Source organism: Ambystoma mexicanum, chromosome 2q (genome assembly GCF_040938575.1).
Source record: "Ambystoma mexicanum isolate Mex_15411 chromosome 2q, UKY_AmexF1_1, whole genome shotgun sequence".
Classification (NCBI taxonomy): domain Eukaryota; kingdom Metazoa; phylum Chordata; class Amphibia; order Caudata; family Ambystomatidae; genus Ambystoma; species Ambystoma mexicanum.
The window spans coordinates 1,351,961,410-1,351,983,431 of NC_090924.1; the positions used below are offsets into that span (position 1 = coordinate 1,351,961,410).

The 22,022-nt window shown below is 47.1% G+C and overlaps 1 protein-coding gene across 1 annotated transcript in view; it reads left to right on the forward strand.

The window, feature by feature from the left end:
• Positions 1-1,370: 1,370 nt before the first annotated feature.
• TRIM71 (tripartite motif containing 71) overlaps positions 1,371-22,022 on the forward strand; it is a 371,406-nt gene continuing 350,754 nt past the window's right edge. The window contains exon 1 of the mRNA XM_069648819.1: positions 1,371-4,062. Within this exon, the coding sequence (XP_069504920.1) occupies positions 3,274-4,062 (789 nt within the window). The 5' untranslated portion in view covers positions 1,371-3,273. The remainder of the gene's footprint in view (positions 4,063-22,022) is intronic.

Below are 22,022 nucleotides of genomic sequence, written 5' to 3' on the forward strand. Positions count from 1 at the left end.
ACCCACTTATGAAAAAAATACTTACGATTAAGGACTGTGAATATGCTAACCTGTCTCTTGACTGAAAAAAAAGTGAATTAACAGAATTCCTAAAACTAACTAGGATGCCTCTTTTTTCCAACGTTCTCAGGCTGGCAGGGATTTGTTGTGGCAGGGGAATATAGGATTTTAAAATATCTTGTGTGTTTTGTATTTCTTCCAGTGATATTTTGTTATTTCGAATTCCTTCCTGTGATATTTTGTATATATTTCAGCATGTTAGTTAAAGAGACCTCTAATGTAATATCTCAATTTTTCGTTTTCTCTTTCCTTTCTTTTTTCCTCCTCTTTGCCGAATAAATGACAAGGCACTGGTCCCAGAGATACAAGGGGGAAGCGAGTAAATGGCAAATAATGCTCGGGGAAATTAATAAAAGAGTTTTTTTTTTACATGTATTATTTATATTGAGGATGTTTAGGCTAATAAAACGTGACATATTTGAAATATTACACTGTGAGAAAGAAAAGAACATCTCATCCTAAACAAATAATTGCACACCGTCTGACTACATTAGAAAAGGCAATGTCTAATGTATAAACTTCACGCAAAGAGGGCAAAAGTTGCTCCACTCTCAGGCAGCCATGCGGTCTTCTACTTTTGGGACCTAAGGGCTTGTGAGCTTTCATTCGTTCTACTTTGCACCTATTTTAAAGGAATTTCCTTAGTGAGTTGTTTTCCTGCTACAAATTTACATCCATGTTTATTTCTGCGGGACATTTCACAATTGTGTGCGCGTGTGATGCGAGGGCGAAGGGGGTCCGCGTGTTTATTTTGTAAACCCACTCGATTCAGCGTTGAAGAAAAACACGTTTAATAATATGGGAATTTGTTTATTTATTTAAAAAGTGACTAATTAAAATAACCGTTCAGTTCGTAGGAAGTACAAATAAAACGAAAAGTTTCCCCGTGGACATTCCTAATGCACAGCCACCATGCATCCTTGCCCGTCGCGTTCCAAACCAACCCTCCCCGTTGACCGATCTCCATTATCAGGGATGGGCGACCAAATGTTTTGGAGGAAATGTGGCAAAGCTAAGTATATTTACCACATGTATAGCTATGGACACACATGTATAAATGATAGTGCTACATCCATATCAATGTCCATGTAGATCTATATGTAACGATACACGTGTGTTTATGTGGGCTTCTGTGCGTATTTCTTAGAGTGGGCGTCCCACATATGCACAGAAAGCTAAGTGGCCAGAAGGCGGTGTTGTTGGAGTTGCAGGGCTCCCTTGAGTAGCGCGTCCCAGTCGTTGTGTGGGCGGGTCTGGGACTTGTTTTGTTCACCCAGAGCTGGCAACACTGTTCCGGATTCAGCAGCTCTGCAGCTCAGTCACAGCCTCGCAGGAGGGGGCCTGGGAAGCCACACACGCGCACTCCCTACCTACCTCCCTCCCTCCCTGTCCCACCCCCACACTCCACTCCACTCCCAGCGGCGCTCACGCACGCATTCGCCGCCCGCTCCAGCTCAGCAGCAAAACAAGCAGCCCGGGGCCCGTGATCAGCACCTGGGCGTGTGCTCCGGTTCCAGGGGCCCCAGATGCACAGCACCGCAGGAACCGCCTGCACACAGCGCGGGCAGGGGTGGGTCCAACTACACCCCCGCCCCTAGTAATATACCTGGAGTCCCGCCGGCGTGCTGTTCCTCGATTGTGCAACTGCTGCTGCCTTGAAACCGCTTCTGGATGTATTGATCAGGACAGGACGTGAGTTGTATTTTCGCGGGGAGGGGCGACGTTAATGTCTTTTTTTTTTTTGCACGGTTCCGACAGTGGCGCAATGGCTTGCACGTGGGAGAGTGATGAACAGCTCGGGGTGGAGAGCGCCTAGACGTTGATGCAGCCGCCTGTGAGGCGCTGCTAAGCAATCGGAAGGGTGGTTCTGCATACCCTCGCCTCTCTGCATGGCATTAAACTAGAGGCTCGCCTTAGAAGAAGCTCCGGTTAAAGAAACGCATCACCGGATCCCACTTTTAAAACTGGATCACCGAAGAATCCCTGTGAAAGAGTCTTATCATTAAGAGCCATCCTTTAAAACTTGGGTTTCCGGACCCCCATTGTTGCGCATACATCACTGGAGCCCCTCGGTCCTTTTAAAACGCACCACTGGTGCCACCCTTTAAAACCAGTATCCCGACCGTCTCCCCTTTCAAGAAAACACCATTGGATTCTTTTAAATAACAGGACATGTTTCACCTGAGCGTATATTTAAAAACGGATCCCAGTTTAATCCCTTTAACGAAATGGATCACTGGAGCCTGAAACTGTTATTTCCTGGCTTTGGGATGCCCGCCTAAGCTTGGCACAAGAAACACCTTAGGCACACAGATTTGCGGGCGGTTGCTTCCATTATACTTACCACCCATTTCCCCCAGATGTGTATCTGGGTGACGGGCGTTTTGCTCCTCATGGGACCGGATCTGACCCGTATGCTGAACCCCTTCTTGAAGAGACACAGTAACCAGTACGTTGTCATCTGACTGACCCGAGGACTGGGTGGGGGCCAAACACCCCCCTAATTCCCCTCCTGAAGCTGACCGATGCCCATATTCAATGTAAGCAGGCGGTTGGGTGTTAGCGCCCCTGGACAGGGGTGAGGTACTTTGTGATCAGGGCAGTCAATGAGAGTTCTTTGCCATTGAGTATTATTGACCTCTTCTCGGCGTTTGATTTGGCAACAGTGCAACGCTCTCCTTGGCTCTGAGTGTTGGAACAGCTTTTGTGTCTGCACCAGAGGGGGATTTGTAGCTTCTGGGCAGTGTGCGTTCAACTTCCACCTTGGTATTGGTTCGAAACCTGAACAACACGACTTTTATTATATTATATTTTTGGGCTACACTGAATTTGGCGTCACCCCCTTCGCTGGGGACCGACACAATAACTAAGTGCTCACGTCAGGTACGCCTTTCTGCCTTCCCTTTTACACCATTTGTGCTCTAATCCTCTACCCCAACCATTGGTAGTTCATCCTGGTCAATTGGACCACATACATTTGCAGAGTTAAAGAAATTAATATCAATTGATTGCATCAATTTCGTTATTATTTTTAAGACTAGTAGGCCTTGGTTCCCCATCAGGAAGTTAGCTTAATTTGCCCCGTCATATCACTGCAGTGTACTTTAAATTCTCTTTGTGCCCGTGGGCATCAGGTGTATCCGCCAAAGCCAGAGGACCTTCGTTCCACCGGTTGGAGACTTTGGTCATAACTTGCACCCAGCAGGCTTTCCTATGCACATGGCTGCTTTCCCAGAGTCAGACTTCCAGCTCTGTCATCAGTGCAAGGAGCTGTGTGGGGGATCCTCTGGCCCTACCTCATCTGGTTCCTCCTCATCCTCCTGCTCTTCATCCTCTGGCACGTGTCTTCTATCTGCACAGCGCCGGTCTATGCACGTGTTGCCCTGCCTTCACACCTTTTGCAGGCCTTGCCTCGAGGCTCATCGTGGCCCTGGCGAACCACTTCATTGTCCGGCTTGTGACTGCCAGGAGGCCACCATGGATAGCACTGCCTTCCTGCACCTCAGCAGCCTTCTGGATGCTGTTGAGGAGCAGCAACAAAATAATGGTCGTGGGGGAACCAATGGGAACAGCAGCCGCCAGCAGCACCACCATAGCAGTGGGTCATTACTCCGTCGCACTCCGGGACCCAGCCCCACTGGTGCACGCTGCAGCTCATGTGATGAAGGAACTGGAGCAAGCTCCCACTGCTTGGACTGCCAGGAGAATTTGTGCACAAGTTGTGTGCGTGCCCACCAGCGTGTGCGACTGACCAAGGACCATTTTATTGTAGAGCGTTTCCCATCATCCTCGTCCATTGTGGGGCATGAGGCCCCAACTTCCACCAATAGCCCAGCTGGTTCTTCTGTCTCAATTGCTACATCTAGTTCTCACAACAACCACCATCCACCGCAGGCGACACCAGCTTCACAACTTTCTCAGGCGTTCCTCCACCACCTGCAGCCACCCTTCAACCTCCTCTATCCAGACCGGAACACCTATTGTCAGCAGCATGATGACGAGGTAGGTGATCGTCTTATTTTTGGTTGTTACATTTACCTATTTACTTTTTTTGTCCTTTCATCTCAGAGACACCACTGTCCATGTGAACATGCCTTGTGATTGCAAGATATTTGGAAACGTGATTGAACAAGTGGCACTTATAAACTTACATGCACATTTCTTATGTTCGTGGCAGCTAGTGTCTAGTTGCTCATCTCTGTCGCTTCACATATTCCACTCTCGTCTAAAAACCTATCTTCTTTCCTCTATCTCGCCATGCTAAGTATCTCCTGAACAGTTGTAATTTCAATCTTTGCATGTTGTTTTGTACCATGTTTTTAAAAACTCGTGGAGCGCTTTGAAAATGCTATATAAATCAAAACAAAATGCAAATTATGATTTTCTAGTCTTGCAATTCTCATAAATGCAAAGTTGTACCTTTTTCTTTGAAGGCACTCTTTATATGGGTCAGTAACATTAGTTATGCCCCTCATGGCACTGTCCTCATGTTGCCCATTTTTTTAATGTAGGGTTGAGCAGGATTTTTAGTCTCAATATTTTGATGGGAGAAGAGAACTTATTTAGGAAGTCGATGTCCTTGTTATTGAAAACGCGGGTCAAAGCTTATCTAGACAGGGATGTATTCTGGACTAGTTTAAAACGATGGTAGCATGGTGTACACTCTTTGCGTTTCAGGTATGCTCTCTTTTGTGAGATGGAGCCAGTCTGACACCTCCTTTTGCGTTTAAGCATGCAAAGGAAACCTGTGCTAGGGACAGAGGAGAGTTTACATGCCAGAACCCTCTTGGGTTAAATACCTTAAGTACGTTTTTGTATGTCTGGATAAGCCAGATTCTATGAAGATGTTAAGCTTCTTTGGACACTCTCCTAAGGATTGAACATTATGGTGGCCGCCTTCCTCCGACACCCAAGTGTGACCATAGCTGGTTCCTCCTGAAGAAGCTCTTGATGGTGCCCTCTGCTGCAACAAATACTTTAGTGTTTTCTTTTTCCACAAGCACTCCCTAAATGTGTATTTCTATAAATTACAAATTCTTCTCCCTGTCCCTTGAAGGGTCGTTTATGTCGTGTTCAATTAGATTAATTGTAAAAGACTTATCTAATCTCTGTAAGGGGGAATGCGCTGGTACACCACAGCCTGAATAAAAAGCTGCGACTTTGGATCTGGACAGTCCTGAGTCTGGTGGTGAGACTTCATTAATCAGCCACTGAGGTCCACGGCATGCTAATAGGCTAGGTACATTATAAACACTGCTGGTTTCCTGCCAACTAATACTTCACAGCACACGCTGGGCTCGAAACTACTCGACATTGGAAGGAACCCGGTGTCCTGCTGCTTGCATTGATAAGCAGGGTGCTTCATGTGAATAGTGAACTGTGTTCATGTCATCACATGGGTTGCCTGACTTTAAGACCTATATCCCGCAAGGGCTATGCATTCTAAAACATGCAAAAATCACTTTAGAAGCCATGTTATGACTTGTGGTGATCGGCACCTACTCTTGCCACCATTATGGTCCTTTTGCTGTTGGGTATTTTTATATTTGGGGACGTGGTTCCTGTTCTAGGAGAGGACCCCCTCACTGGGTTGTCATCTACATCCTGCGCTGCATTACATTTCTGGTTGAAACCTACCTTATTGGCCGCTTCTGGGATCAATGGGTATAGGCTTTTGTATGACCTGACAAGATTCTAGGCATGAGATTGACGACCACTGATCTGGGTTGCTTAAGGCGCTGCTGAGATTGTGGATTTCTCACCACCGCTCTTTCCATGGACTAGGGGCACCATACTCTTACTAAGGATTCACGTTTACGATTGTTAAATTAAATTCAGTTTCCGAAGAACCTACGCAGTGTAGAAAGTAGAGCGTTGGCAAAACCTGTACAGCGAAAGATTCATTGGGAGACATATCAAAAATCTAAATGCAGCCATTTTATTCCAAGACGGGATAAGAACCCGTTCTCGTGCCACTGGTCCTACAATTTATCTAGCACAACACTTGGTACACGCCAGCACCGTGCCTTAGGAATAACTCGCTCAACCGCGAGAGTGAAACACGCCCTGCGCGGCAAGTACCCCCATTGACGGCAGCTTGCTCTCGGGATTAACACCGCCATGCCACATGAAGCGCAGTCTTCCTTTTGACATCCTCGTGTTACTAACAGAGGAAGGTATTTATACAAGGTGGTCCACTCAGTTCCCAGACGCCAACGATCGGTCCAGCCAAAGGCGGTTGGACGTCTCCTCCTCACCCCTCTGGTGTACCCGGAAACGTTGCATCGCGCGCGCGGACCCGTGCCCGCCGAGGCTGCGGGGGCGCGAGGAGCCCGCGTGCTGCGTGCAGCAGCAGCAGCAGCATCATCCCGAGGCGGCGGTTGGCTCAGGCCAGCGTGACGCCTGTCGCCCGTTTGAGGCATGGCGCAGTGCACACGTTTGTTTGGGAACGTGCGCGGTTCTAGGATATCGGTGTGGCTCTTGATACACCCGCCGAGGTGTTCAATCCAGTCCAGACCAGTCGGCGTCATACTTTTGAACCCTCAGTTAGATGCGCATTTGTGTTACGGTGAGGGAGGACTTATGTTTATGCAGAAGGGAAAACGACATTTGGGTGTCTTAAACATATTTCCCCATGGGCCATGTGTTTACATGTGTGAAAAGCGCTTTTATTCAAAGGAGCATGTTGGTGCGCATTGCATGCATTTATTGTACGAGGAGCAAAACGGGGTTACATTTAACGGTGATGCATTTAGAAGGAAGATTAATACTTGTTTAATTTTATTTGCGCTCTAAAGGTGTAGCAAAGTGACATATCTATACGTTTATTGCTTAATATAGTATGCCGCGGTCACAGTGTTTTATTAGCAGTTTTGAAATCCAGATGCATGGTTTGTGCTATGTAAAAAAAAAATAATAATAATAATAAAAAAAAATATCCGCCTACATCATCCAGCGTGCGCTAATGAAATCGGCAGAAACGTGGGGCAGTTCCAAAGAATTTGTCAAGGAACAGTAAGGATTCAGGCATGTGAAGTTTAATGTTTGAGCAAGACACCTCTTGCTACATTGCAATGTTAGTCTTCACCCCCAAACTAGCGTTTACAATGCCACATAAGTATTGGAGTTAATCTACGGAAGTGGAATACTATTCTTAAAGCTAATTTACAGAGATTGTGCGCGGTGTGTTCTTGGAGACCACCTGCACGTGTTGCCACCCACATAGACTGCCTTATTCATGAACGATCGTCATTCGAGAGAGGTGGAAGCTTCCGAAGGCACTGTGAAATGGAGTTTACATTGTAGCGTGCTGGTCGGAAATGGACCCACAATGCTATAAGTGAGAATTGCAGCTACAGAAATGCATTGAATATTTGACTGGATACTCCAATTTTTTTTCTCCTTTGGCATCCTATTGCAAAATGAATTACAGGAGCAGAGGAAATATGTGAATGTAAATAGTGAAGGATTTTGCATTCAAAGCGGAACATGGTAGAATGGAGACAATAACACTGCATGTCTCCCTGATCCAGTGCCTTTGCCTCTTACGTACATTTTTGGAAGTATGGTCTTTCAGAGCCTGTCTGAAAATGAACACTGCCGCGTTTACAACATTATCTTTTAAAAGTGCTATTTGTCTTGCGTTATGTAGTGTCTCTAATTGTCTTTTTTGCATTCTAAAAAAATGGCTTAGTAACATAAACATATAAATAAGGGTTTGCCTTAATTCTAAGGACTATTGCAACTGTTATGTGCATCAATATCTATTTTTTTTTCATCAGGGCTTTTTGGGACATAATATATACATCACCTTGTGTTCTTCTATTGGGAAACCTATTTTCATACTTTTTATTGGCTGAAAACCCTTCCTTCATGAGGGTGACGACACACACAGTGTGGTGTGTAATTCACAGATATATGACCCTTTTAAAATCCTCATCTGTGCATGCACAATAGGCAAATGTTGTTTATTTGTAATCCACTTTACGTGTAACTATTATATATAACAGTTCTATAATGGTTAAAGTGATATCATAAACTAACTTTTGAACGGAAATCTGAACTGTTTGCATTAGTGCTCCACAGGGCGTGATGTAAGATTCCATGTGCAAGAAATAAAACCAGTTCCTGGGTGTCAGGCATTCCTAGTAGGCAAGAGCTACCGCTTGGGAACCAGAAGGAAATACTGAGTACACCCAGAATCTTATTTGCAGATAAGATGCGTACTGTAACGTTTTGTCCATTATGTAGGTTTTATTATTTTTAAATGTGTCCTGATTCTTCTTAGCATTTTCAAATACTGATTGTAAGGCACCAATTGCCAAGGGAGTCTAAAGTAGCCTCTGGTTTCAAGCTAACCAGATTCTCCTATTCTAGAATCAGGCGTTCAATCGCTCCAAGCTCCCCACCCACCCCTCCAATTTCGTACCCTGCTCTATAGTGCCTGCGCAGCCTGTTATGCATACTTTATGTTTAATGAAAACCAACCCTTTTTAGTTCCATACATTTAGATCTGTAGTTCATAGGGGTATGCAATGTTTGTGTTACAGGGAATAATTTACAGATGTGACGTAATTTTCGTGAAATATGGGTTTCCGAAGCACTAATGTTGGTGAAGCTACAGTATTTGGATTCATGTGCACTGCTAAAAAAAAAATAACCTGTTCCTGTTGAAATTTTGTTTGCGAATATGGACTTAACTCTTAGCGTGTGCCCAATAGATGGCAACCTCGTCAGTGCAGTATTTATTACTTGATTATACAAAATAAAGGCTGTCTTTTGATTTTTTCTTGCTGCCCCATCCAGAATTGGTTTTCCCAAGAAAGGGAATGCTAAAGACTGAGAATAAGTGTTCATGTGCTGCGTATAGCCTTAATTTATTGCACTAGTTTTTTTGAAAAGGCGACCTGCAGAAGTGTGAAGTTCGCCCAAGATGAGCTGATATTTTTCATTAGCATTTGGGTTATTGGTTTTCAGTGGATAGACTGATAAATGCTGACACTATCACAATGTGACACTATGTTTACGAAACATAAACTGTTTATGAAACACTTGTGTACGAGCGCAATACAAATAAAATATCAAATCATGTTTATATGCCCCTTTGTGGGAGGCAGGCCAAAATGGGTGAGGCCGTAAGGGAGACCCCAGACAGGGCCCCAGTTTTGGGCCAGGGAGTCAACAGACCGGGTTAGGATGCGTTGTGAATGCAGACGGACTGGGTCCCCTCTCTGGTAATAACAGGCAGGTTACACTGAAAAGTGGGAACACAATGAAGGCACCAACGTCTTTATAGAAACCTGTAACAGATTTAGCAGCCAAGGAAAAAGGGGCTCTAGTCTTCTCTACACAGTCTTATATAAGACTGCTGTTCTCGCCCACTGCAGGGCCAGCCTCTCACCCAGGCAAGTGTTTGTTTGGGCAAGTGTTGCCAGAGTCGTTTCCAGGGGATGCAGAGTGGGACACACACTTTCGGATATTCTGTGTGATTCCCAGGCCAGGGGAGTTGGCAGCTTGAGCCCAGAGGGGATGTTAATTGTAGAATGTGGGATGATGAAATTATACAGTGCACAGCAGTTGGGTCTAAAGGGGAGATAACTTGTTAGACTAGGGAATGGAGAAGGTTCCCAGAACAGGGGCTAGCTTGGTGACACAGAATAATTACATTGTGTGGACAAGTTGCCTTCCAGAGCACCCCACCCATGATGGTCACACGTGGAACTTGGTTTGCAGGGCCTAGGGAGGAAGAGAAAGTGGGGATGGAGGACAAGTGGGTAGCTGGGCGGTGAACAGGTTTATTGACGGAGGTAACTGCTTTTTTTTTTTTTTAAAGTCCTTTCACGGGGATGGAGGAATTCCACAAACCCCCACATACCATAGGTGCAGGGGACAGAGTGGAATAAACACAGTGGCACACACCGGGGAACATCTAAGCACTTAACAGAAATAAACAGCTACCGGAAACAGTGCAGTGAATATGCAGTGCAAGGTGAAAACGCATTTGGGAAACATGAAAGTTACACACGGCTATTTGCATATTGCCTAGGTATGACTCAGTGTTTGGTTTTACTTTTTCATGCTAATTGCCTCTTCATTTTATTCAGTGAATCACACGAGATCATTCGCCCTTTTTGGGAGAATGGAGACCTCATTGCACGAAATGAGTGTGCAAAACGTGCTTTGTGGTTGACGCAGGAAATGGTACTTCAGTGTTATGGAATCCTTACGTTTTTTTAAAAAAAGAAAGTTTATTGCAAACAAGAGCAAGGCTCTCAACATGAGACTTTCCAAATACGTAACTTAAGGAACAAGATTAGTTTTAGGGCATCTCTGATAGTCCTCTTTAACATATGTGAGGGGGGGAGGGGGTAATCTGTACAACGAGTTGCAGAAGCTTTCCTAACCATCCCTGTGGAACCAAAGGCACTCGCCACAGCATAAACACAAACCGTTCACTGACCCCTCCATACCACAAAACACGAACGAGATAACTCCAATCTGTTAACTCCGCCCCACCTCACGTCTGCCAAATAACCCACATGACTTACTTTTTAGTCAGGTCGTGGAACATCCGCTATATAGCCCAAGTATCTCTCCACAAGCTCCACTTGTAATAAGGCCAGGTGAGCCGTACACATCTCAACACATTGGTCCACCATTTGATTTTTAGATTACCTATGTCCAAACCCATCACACTGGCACCTAGAGGGGCATCCGCAGTACCAAACCCGCCTCTCTTCTCCAAAAGCCATACCACTTGCGGACAACCACATTACCAGACCCTCGGGCAAGGTCTAGATCCTGTTCATTAAATAGCCTGTGAGGCCCCCGACTGTCGCACCTACAGAGCACCACCATACCTGTCCCGGCATTCTCTTCGTTCTGCAGCTGCTTTTGCAGTGGCTTTCTCTGGGATCGACTTCAGTAATTCTTCTACTCTCTCAGCATCCCAGAACAAATTCTTTGTCCTTCCATGACTCTCAACTTAGCTGGTCAAGAGTCCCGCTTTCACAACTCGGACAAGAAAGTCTTTTAAAAGTATGTTGAGCTTCTTCCTCCTCTTCCTAGTCACCAGTGCCTAGTCAGGAAACAAAAAAAAATGTGCTGTTGATATTGCAAGTCCTCCCGTGCAGCTGCCGCCCTCCATATTCTCTCCGAATATCTTAATGCTTGCTAACTACTGTAGTGCCCCCAGACGATTTTTGCATTCTTGTTGGCTGGATTCGTTTTATTTCTCCATGTATACGGGGTCCTCCCGGTCAAGCAAATCGGGCCAAGCCAAGAGGCGAAAAAGGAAGCTGGGTTATCTCCTTCTGCCCCCTAGTGGAGGCAAACCACTCTTAGACCCTAGGTTTTCCAGGTGTTGTCTGGTTTTCAGTAGTCTATTACTCTTAATGACCGCTTCCACATGTACTCTGCAGTTTTGGGATACTCTGGGAACTCTGTTGTTCAAGGTCAATGGCTTTCTGTTTCAGTGAGGAGTTTCTTGTGTCAAGTTGTGGCACTTTTTCATTCATTGTATCAAATTTGCGATTCAACCCCGCTCGCGACTTCACAGTATGACTTAGCGCTGACATTACACGGTCCCGAGAAGTCGAAGCAGGCCTGGATTTGTCCTGGTTTGGTTGTCTGCTATTTGGCGCGAACAAGTCTGACTTTGTTCCTTTTACTCTTATTCTTCCCAGTCGCCATAGTTCTCTGTCTGGGGCACCACAATGGTGTGACTAGGAAGGGGCTAGAAGAGCAGGGCTCAACTGAATGTTATCACCTTCAGTAACCATGTCATGGGGGTTGACGACTATATCCATTCTTCATGCTGGGATCCGTGCTGAGGTGCGCTGCTCCAACTCCAATCCAGTACGCCCCACCCTTCGGGCGCAGGGACACCAATCTCCTCGTTGGAGCTTACAACCCCTTTCTGGGGGCATTCGTTGCACAATAAATGATTTTCTTATGCAATCTTGGCATATGATGTCTATCTCAAGCACGGATGCATGGCACTCCTAAGAGACGCTCCTGCACTGTCACTATCTTGGCCACACTCCCCCCCCCCCCCCCATTTGTTTCCTTTTTAAGCAAGACCGGAGTACAAACATTGTACAATGTGCATTAGTTGCCAGTGTCGTGCGTATTATGCTTATTACCCTGCTTGGCTATCCCTCCCACACCACACCCTCTTCCCTTCCATAGGCCCATAAGTTTAAACAAACTTGTGGGAGGCCAGTCAAAATGGGGGAGGCCTTGTGGGAGACCCCAGTCAGAGACACAGCTTTGGACCAGGGAGTCAACAGACCCTATGAGGGTGCATTGTGCACGCAGACGGACTGGGTTCTCACAGAGAGACAGACAGGTGGGGGGAGGGGGCCAGACAGGGCGGAAGCCCTACTGGTGGAAATATAGAGCAGGTTGAGGCAAGGCCTCATGAGCTCTGCTCCCCTCACCCCCGCCAGAACACCACCGCCAGCAACCAAAGAGTGTGATCCAACGTCCCCCCACCACCCCAACATTCTGCCCACTCCAGGGCCAGCTTATCAACCAGGCAAGTGTTTGTTTGACTTTTGCCAGGACAAGTTTTGTTTTGTTTCTAGGCGAGATGGGATGCAGGGCTGGCCACACATTTTCAGGCATTCTGTGTGATTCCCAGATCAGGGGATTTGAAATAATAGAGTGCCGGACAGTTGGGGCCCCAAGGGGAGAGTAATTGCTGGACTGGGAAATGGACGAGGTTCCCAGAAACGGTGCAGGTCATTAGCTAGCTTGGTGACTTGCAGAGGGCCGGATAAGTACAGGGTCTGGTACAAGTGTCATTCCAGAGCCCTCCTGCCCACATGAGACACAAGTGGAACTAGTTTTGGAGGGATCAGGAAGGGCAGGAAAAAGTGGAGATGGAAATTGCATGTAGTGAATATGCAGTGCACGGTGGCAAAATACATTTGGGAAACATGAAAGGCAAATATACAGTCATGAAGTGCAAGTTAGAGAATATATTTGTGGAAACATGAAATCACACACAGCCATTTCCACAAACCCTTTGCGTTTTTATAATTGCAGAATCCTATTTTGGTTGCTGTGCGTTAATCCATAATTATCAGAGTGTTTTGTTGGCTTTTTGTATCCTCGTCGGAAGGAAATTAGTGGTTTTTTTACTTTAAAATTTCTTTATTGGCATTTGTTATAGGTACAACAGCAGTATGGCGCCGGTTGCCAACTGCGGCATAGTATAGCTTGGATGGTGTATAACCAGAAGTAAAAGAAATAAACAGTAAACCAACATTAACATAAACATTTAACGATAACGGTGACTGTCTCCATGTGATTTGATGAGCAGTTCAGAGTGGAAGAATTATCGGGGGGTGGAGCGAGAAGGGTGAGGGAATGGGGGGGGCGGGAGAAGGAGTGTGGAAGTGGGGGTTCGGTTCTGTTTCAGGCAACAGCTTGTATAAGTACCCTTGCGGTGGCAAGTTCAGACAACAGACAACATGGATGTAAATCGTTCAGGCAGGCTTATCGGGAGGGTGGAACATTGCCCACGTCAGGGCTCTCCAAGCGTCTAGTGCCTGACTCGCATCTTTGGTGGATTTAGCAACGCTGTCTTCCCAAGCCGAGGTTTCTGCTCCCACCCAGCGCTCCAACTCTCCATACCATGCTTGGAATCGTGGGCCACCTGGTTGTTTCCATGCCATTGCAATGGTCCACTTAGTTAGGATGCACGCCATGTCCATGAGCTTCACGGTGTGTTTGATTTTAGCGAATCTGGGGTAAGTTCCCAAGAGGCATTCACTGGGGGTCCATTTGTATCTGGACATGCTTGCATTCCTGCAGGTTTACTCCACCTTGGCCCAAAGCCGGCAGGCCTTGGTGCATTCCCAGAACATGTGTAGATCTGCATTGTCTCTGCTCCACCAGGGGCAGTTATGGTGAGGTTGTATATTGAACTTCGCCAGTCTATATGGAGTTAGGTAGGTGCGGTATAGCCCATTCAATTGGATTAATCTAAATCTGGAGTTCCTGGATATCTCTTTAGGGAACGCCAGGGCTCTCTCCCATTCCTCGTCGGTCATTTCGAGTCCCAGGCCCATGTTCCACTTTAGGTCAGAGCTGCGGGGATTAGGCCTGTCCATTAAGTGGCTGTATATTTGGGACACCGGTCTCCAGCCCTCTCCCAAGTTATACAATAGTGTTACGAAGGGGTTGGCCTCGGGTTCCTCAGGCCATGCATCCCATTGGGCTCGTGCCAGTTTTCGAATCCTTTGATACCACAGGAATTGGCCGCTGGGTATGCCCTCTTCAGATTGCAGGGAAGAGAAGTCACGTAAGGAGCCCTCGCTGTATAAGTCTCCCCACGTGTATACCCCTTTCCTTTCCCAGTGCCTGATGGTCACTAAGTCGACACTGCTCTTACATAGGTCTGAAAGCAACAGAATATTTGGGACATATGTGTGTCCCAGGTGAAGAAGTGACTTTGCCCTGTGCCACATTTGCCTTCCCAGGGTGAGTGGTTGGGGTGCTTCGCTCAGGAGGTGTTGGGGTGCCCAAATGAGTTCCTTCAGCCGGACTGGGGCGATTGGGTGCTGTAGTAATGCTGTTTCAGAAGTGGCGTCATCAGCCAACCATTTGACTACAAAGCTGAGCTGGGCTGCCAAATATTGCTCTAGGTCAGGGAGTTGAATGCCGCCCTGTCATACGGGAGGGTTAGTGTGGTTAGCACCATCTTGTGTCTACCTTTACCCCATAAGAAGTCCCTAAAGTATCATCTCGAGTAAGCGAAAGAAGGGGGCTTTAATATATTAATGTACATTTTGGAATCCGTAGAGGAACCTGGGGAGAACAATCATTTTAATGATGGACGCTCTTCCCATCATAGACGGGGGGAGCTTGGACCAAAAACTTACCGATTTACGTAGAGGGGTTAGCGCCGCCAAGGTGTTATTCTCGTGCATTAGCTCAGGCGTGTGCAATATGTTGACTCCAAGGTAGCGGAATGTGGTCAGTTGCCATTGTACACCCAGTGGATGTAGGTCTTCAATGGGCCTCATTACGACCCTGGCGTTAACCATGGCGCTGTTAGCGCCATGGTTGACGCCAGTATTTTACCAACTCCGCCATGGTGAATGGCGGAATTGCCACCCCATTCCAAGGTTGGCGGGGCGGTAATTCCCCATTCACCATTGGCCATTCCCATTTTTTCCCCCATAGGGCTCAATGGAAATGGGGAAGGTGGTAATTGTGGTACCGTAATTACCTCGAAAGTCCCTTTGCGGGTTCCTTCCTTAACCAGCCGTTAAGGTCGGGACCCGCAAAGGGACCTAATTTGGCGGTAAGGGTTTAACAGCGCCGACACCTTTTACGGTGCGGTTAACCCCTTACTGCCTGGATCGTAATGAGGCCCAATGTGTTTGTTTCTGAGGTCTGCCAATGGGAAGTGGTAGGATTTACGTCTGCTGAATCGTATTCCAGAGACTTTGGCAAAATTGTCCAGGACCTCTAGCATAGTCGGCACGTTCAGGTGTGGGTCCCCCACATATAGGAGGACATCATCTGCATATAGGGAGATTGTGATCTACCCCATCCAACTGTATCCTGCATCGAAGAATTGTTTTCTGAAGTAGATGGCAATAGGTTTTAGCCCAAGTATATAGAGCATGGGGTAAATTGGGCATCCCTGCCTGGTGCCCCTCTGTATGTCCCATGCCGTAGAAACAAACCTTCCGGATTTTACTTGTGCCTTTGATTTGGTGTAAAGCACTTCGATCCATCTGAAAAATTTCTCCCCGAAGCCTTGGAGAACCGCTAGAAGCCATTCCCAGTAGATGGAATCAAATGCCTTGATAGCATCTAAGGATAACGTGGCATAGGAGCCCCCGTTTCGATTAGGCTGGGACATAACCTGTTGGAGCCTGAAAAGGTTAGCAGTGGTGTTGCGGCCTGGCACAAAGCCATTTTGGTCTGTGTGCACTATCTCTCCTATCGACCTAGAGAGCCTTCTGGCTAGGATTGTGGTCAATATTTTAACGTCATAGTTGAGCATTGCGAGTGGACGATAGGAGTCAGTCTTCCGCAGGTTTGTTGGGTTTAAGCATCGGGACCACCAGTGTTTGACGCATACTCTCGGGCAGGATCCCCACATCAAGTGCCTCGTGGAAGACCTCATGCAGTAATGGGGGTTAGAGTTGGTTCGTAGGTCTTCTAAAATTCGGAGGGTAGAACGTCACTGCCCGCGGCCCTGCACGTGGCCAAGGATTTAATTTCCTCAGATATGTCTTCCATGGTGATGTCTGCATCTAGGGCTTCGGTGTGTGCGGGTGATAGCCTGGGCAGCCTTATCTCCTCTAGTGTGTCTGAGATCTCGTCGGGGGGCACCTGGGCGTTATGTGAGTATAGTTGGGCATAGAATTGTTTAAAGGTGTTATTAATGCTCTGCTGGGTCTGGTGCAGCGCGTCATCTTTGCTTTTTAGGGCCATGGTTAGATGCCTGGGGCATTCCGATAACGGTTTTAGATCGTCATTAATTTTTCCCCAAAATGTTCAAGTACAGTTTACAATGAGAACTTTGCATTTGTTTTTTTCTCTGCTTTGAAACGATAACGTGTCCATGCATTTTTATTTGATTCTATCAAATGCAATCTTTTACTTGGAAAACGAGTCTCTTGCAGCCTGTTTTTCAGCTGGGCTTTTGCTCAATTCTGTTGTGCAAAATGAAAGCTCACAAAATCAAATGTGTACCTTTCTAAGCAGAGATGCTCAGTCTGAATAAAATGGCATAGGCAAAGCCAACCGTTTTCTTGTTGTTTTGTTTGTATTGCTGTTGTGTAGGGATAGCATAAGCTGTAGCGAGGCACTGCCATAATGGCATTCATTATCTGGTCATACGATGGCAGCAGCAGGAAAATGGTGAGAGTACCTGGGCATGTGATGGCAGTGCCTGACAAATGCCCATCTAATACCTATATACAATCATTAACTGTTTGCTTTGTTAATGTTTTTAACATGACTTCAGTGCATTGAACTGATGTGTGGGCACACACAGTACTTACAAATCAAGTGGCTGAAGCCAAACTTGGGTAAGCCATTTTTATTACAAAAGTGCATTTTACACTGCAGTCCTGTTATTAAAGAAAATACTTCTGTAAATAAGTAAAACGTCAAGGAAATAATGAAGAAACTTAAGGTGCAGATAAACAAACAATCTTGGCAAAATTTCTTAACAATACATAATAAAAAAAAAAGAGTGCCCCAACTTGGGGTCATTCCGTCCCCTGCACTCTGTCAACGGTTAAAATCATCAAAAAGTTTGGCCACCAGGGGGTGTAGAGATATAGACGCCTGTACATGCTGCTCCTCACCCAAGGTCTGAATTGTATCCGGAGCCCCCACTAAAAGCCCCCGCTCGAGGTAGAACCCAACCAGCAGAGGAGGAGCCCTCCTTCAACTGTGACCCGGGGGCCCCTTTGGCCTGCATGCATTCCTGTGGGGGCCCGAGGAAAAACTCAGTCATATAACAGACCGGTGAGCAAGGGGGTAACGCCCCCCCAACACTGCCCAGTATGGAACCCCCAGTCCGTGGCCTAGTAGCCCAGAACTTGCTCAGTCATCCAAGAGCTGCGCTACCTTGCTGCGAAAATTCCAGTATGACCAGGCGCCCCGCCAACCCCCCTACCCCCCAACACAGGGAACCATGCCAGGTAGGACTGCGCCGGACTCCGAGGAGGCCCAATTGATGAGCAAGGGCATGGCACGCTTCTTTGTGAAATAATAGTGTTTAGGGCGGACATTAGTAAAAGACTGGATAGGCTGGACAAAAAACTAGACCGTACGGATGTCCGTATCCAGGGCCCTGAAGCAAACCAATCATCCGTGGATCTATTAGAAACCCAAATCGATATGAGTCTCTCGGAGCTGGAAAATCATGAACGCTGCATCAACCTTTTTTGGGGTCCTGGAGCAAGAAGGAGAAACGCAGAAAGACCTAATTAAAGCCAGAAATTAGGTTGTTGTAAAGCTCTTCAACGAGGGTAACACCAGCAAACCCACCATTGACTGAGCGCATAGAGCGTGGAGGAGCTCCAGAGGTCAAAGGTCAGTTTTGGCAAGATTTCATTACTTTGCAGATAAATCAAAGATCTGTAAATGGTATGAAAAAGGGGACCGGTGGAGTGGGGAGCCTCTCAGATAACTGCATTCTAGGACCTGCCGCTTAGCTCCAAAGGAGTGCGTTATAGCTGGGGGTTTCCCCTTCTCCCTTGTCTTCGAATACGAGGGCTATAAATATAGCCTCATAACAGAAGATGACATAAGCAGTGTGACGCAGGAACTGTTAGGCGACTCAGCCCCAACGGCCACGGCGGAGCCTCGAGGAGAGCTAAGTGAAACCCAGAAGGTCAAGGGATTTGTTGACAGATGCCGTGTTCGTGGCCACTGGAAATTCAAGAAGTTAAACCCGGTGTCTCTTCGCAGTCCGCAGAAAGGGGCTAAGTACTTGAGGTGTCCATGGGAGAGAACCACAAAGCAACGCTTTCAAAACAATAAGGCATAAATTAGTGATTGATTCCTAGGAGGCTGGGCCACCGGTTACGAGGCAGCGTTCCTCTGGGCCGACCTGTTAAATTTTTTGGAGTCATGTTTTTTTTCTGTTTGCCCACAGGGGGAGGAAGAAGTTGGTTTAAGGTCAGCAAAGGCAGGCTCAGCAGGGGGGGGCCCTCAGAGGTGTCACGTTGAGTTTATTAAGCCGGAGAGTGGGGTAGATGATGGTAGTTTGGCCCTGCGAGATGTGCTAGATGCAGCAGGTAGTCCAGGCGCCAGGGAGGGAGCTGGGGGAGTTGGGAGTTTTGTTGTTTACCAAAGGGAATTTCAAGTTAAGCAAACTACCTAAAGCCAGATTCATTCAGAGAGGGGTTGTATCGACTGGGTTCAGAAGAACAGGCGCTCAGACTTGAGGGTGCACAGTATAGGGCTAAAGCTAAGAGACATAAGAGATCTGCCTGCCCCCACCCGCTGATGGCTAGCACAATGAACATGATGGTGTTGGGCTCGCTAAAGCTGGGTTTTAGGTTTTTGCAGGAGACCCATTGGCTGAGGGGGAGTGAGCCATTTTTGAGAGCCAGGTCGATTGGGGGGGGGGGGGGGGGGAGTGTTCCATGGGTCGTGTCAGTCCAAAAAAAGGAGTTGCTCTCCTGTTTTCAGTAGGCTTCACTTTGCCCTGAAGGTGCAATCGAAGGACTCTGAGGGCCGCTTTGTGGATGGTGAAGGGGGAGGTGAAGAGCTGCATGCTCAGTGATCTCCATCTATTGCCTGAACGAAGCGCAGGACCAGTATTGGGAAGCTGTCGAGAGTAAAATTCAAGGCTTTGTAGAAGGCACTCTGATAATTGGGGTCAACTTTAACATGGGCTTGCACCCTGATCTTGACTGGAAGAAAACAGGCCCCCAAACAGCAATCCAATCGCAACACAGGCTAACCTTGCACTTCCATAGAGTTAACGCGGAACTGGGTCTGGTCGATTCTCATGTTAGGGAGTAGGGTCGGGACCCTCCGTTGACATACTACTCTAGGGTGCATGACCCATTCTCAAGGATGGATTGGATTACATCCTTGTTGAATCTTCACTATCGGAAAGGATGAGAGAATCTACCACGGGGGTGATCCCGTGGTCCGACCACGACCTGGTGAAGGTTAGAATTAGTGTATTGTCCCCGGCTAAGAATTAGCCCAGACTCTGCTGAAGGCTATCAGAGTTCTTTGAATTCAACGACAACAGAGGTTGGGATCCCAAGGGTCTGGGATGCCTTCAAAGCCACAATTCGGGGAGTCCTGATAAAAAAAGAAAGAACAGCAGAGGAAAGAGACCTTAGGGGGAAAATTGAGTCTTTGCAGCCGGGTGGGAGACTGAAATCCCAGATGTTCCCAGGAAAATGTTCCAAACTCCAGATTTACAAAGCAAAGGTGAAAGCCCTTATGGTAGGCCATACTAAGAGAAAACGAACATTCCTAAAGCAGAAATGTATGGAAAAAGGGGAACAGAACGATTAAATACTGGCATGGAGTTTACGAGAGCAGAGAAACAGTAGAAGGGTGGACATGATCCACCCACCAGTGGATGAAAAGCTTCTCGAGGACCCCAAGATAGCTGAGGAGTTTCGGGTTTACTACAAGAACCTCTCTACCTCAGAATACAAGGGAGACGGGACCGACGTAGACTTCTTCCTGAACTCCCTCCCTAGCCCCTCTGCCCCGAAAATCTACTACTTTAAAAGATTTCGCTCCACCCTGGCCCTGTTTATGACCAAGCTTTTTTTTTTTTTAACTTGTTTTTATTGAGCTCGACAACACACAGAGATACACAGTTAATGCAAGCAAGTCATGAAATCAGTTTACAATCCACAACACAGAGGCATCACTATACAAGCATCAGATCTAAACAAAGCACAGGTGCATATAATCGGGGGAGATTGCAACCAGAGTGAGGACAGTATATACATCATAGAGCGTTACTGAGAGGAGCGTGGCGGAGAAGAGGTCTCCGAATCTGTGGCCAAGGCAGACATATAGTCGCGGAATCTGCACCAGATGTCTCTTGGTCTTGAATACGAGTGTTGTGTCGCCCCCCAGGCTTCCTCGGTATCATGCGCCCAGGTGACTGCCCAGAGCCACTGCGCAAGTGTGGGTGCCCTGGGGCGAAGCCAGCATAACACTATACAGTGAACCGCCAACATCAGACAAAGACCTGCCAACTTCTTTGAATCATGTTTCAAACCGGGAAGGTCATGAAAAAGGCAGCGCATTGGGGAGGGGTCTATGGTGCAGTCTAATATGTCTGATATAGTGGAGCATACGTCTTGCCAGTATTGTGTCAGGTGTGGGCAGTTCCAAATTATGTGTATGTAATCAGCCTGGCCAGTGCCGCATCTGGGACAATTAGGAGAGGTCTCATGAAACATACGATGCAGTCTAGTCGGTGTGTGGTGATACCTGTGTAACAACTTGAATTGCAATAGTTTAAATCTGGAGTTATATGATACCTCTTGGGTACGTGCACACATACGGGCCCAACGCACATCGTCAATCTCAACTCCAAGATCCTCCTCCCACTTCATTTTAAGTTTAACAAATGAGGGGGCGGCCCTGGTCTGTATTAAATTATAGAGTCTGGATACTTTCCCTCTGAAGGAATCGGATGCACAGAGTTCAGCTATCAAAGGTTCATCCAGTGGGACCGAAGGAAATTCGGGGAATTTAGTTTTTAGGACCTTCCTGAGTGAGGAGTATTGTAGCCATGCCGATGGTCCACGCTTGAGCGCCAAAGGGAGATCCGACCACTCCAGGAAATTGCCTTCAACAAAGACCTCACGAAGGGACAAGAAACCTGCCATCGTCCAACGAGCGACCACGGATGGAGGGATACAGGGGACATCAGGGAGGAAATTCCAGAGAGGGAGGTCACCATGAAACTGGTCAAGGGTAGCAACCGTGTTCCACATTTTAGTAAAAGCAAGTGATGTGCTCAGCACAGGGTCTATAGAATCAGGATCTGATGGGGCTGGCTTAAGAATGAGGGAACCAATCGCACGCTCCTTAACCTTAAGTTCCTCAAGACGGACATGAGGAGGGGTATTCGACGTGCTGAACCAACAGGAAGCAAATTGGGACTGAGCTACTATCCAGTATCTAAGGAAATCAGGGGCACCGAACCCGCCCAGTGCCTTGGGAGCGGTGAGCGTGTTTAGTTTAAGTCGAACCGCTCCAGAGTGCCAGAGAAAGGAGTTGACAATGCCGCGAAGCGTCTTAAAGAATCCCTCGCCTGGCCACAATGGAATGTTTATGAAGTGGTATAGGAGTTGGGGCAGAACAATCATTTTTAGAATTCCTATTCTGCCAGCAAGGGAAATAGGGAGACTGGCCCAACTCGCGGTTTTGGTGGTCAGGGCGGCTAGGTAATTCTGGTAGTTATCAGCGCGTAGTTTCTCAGC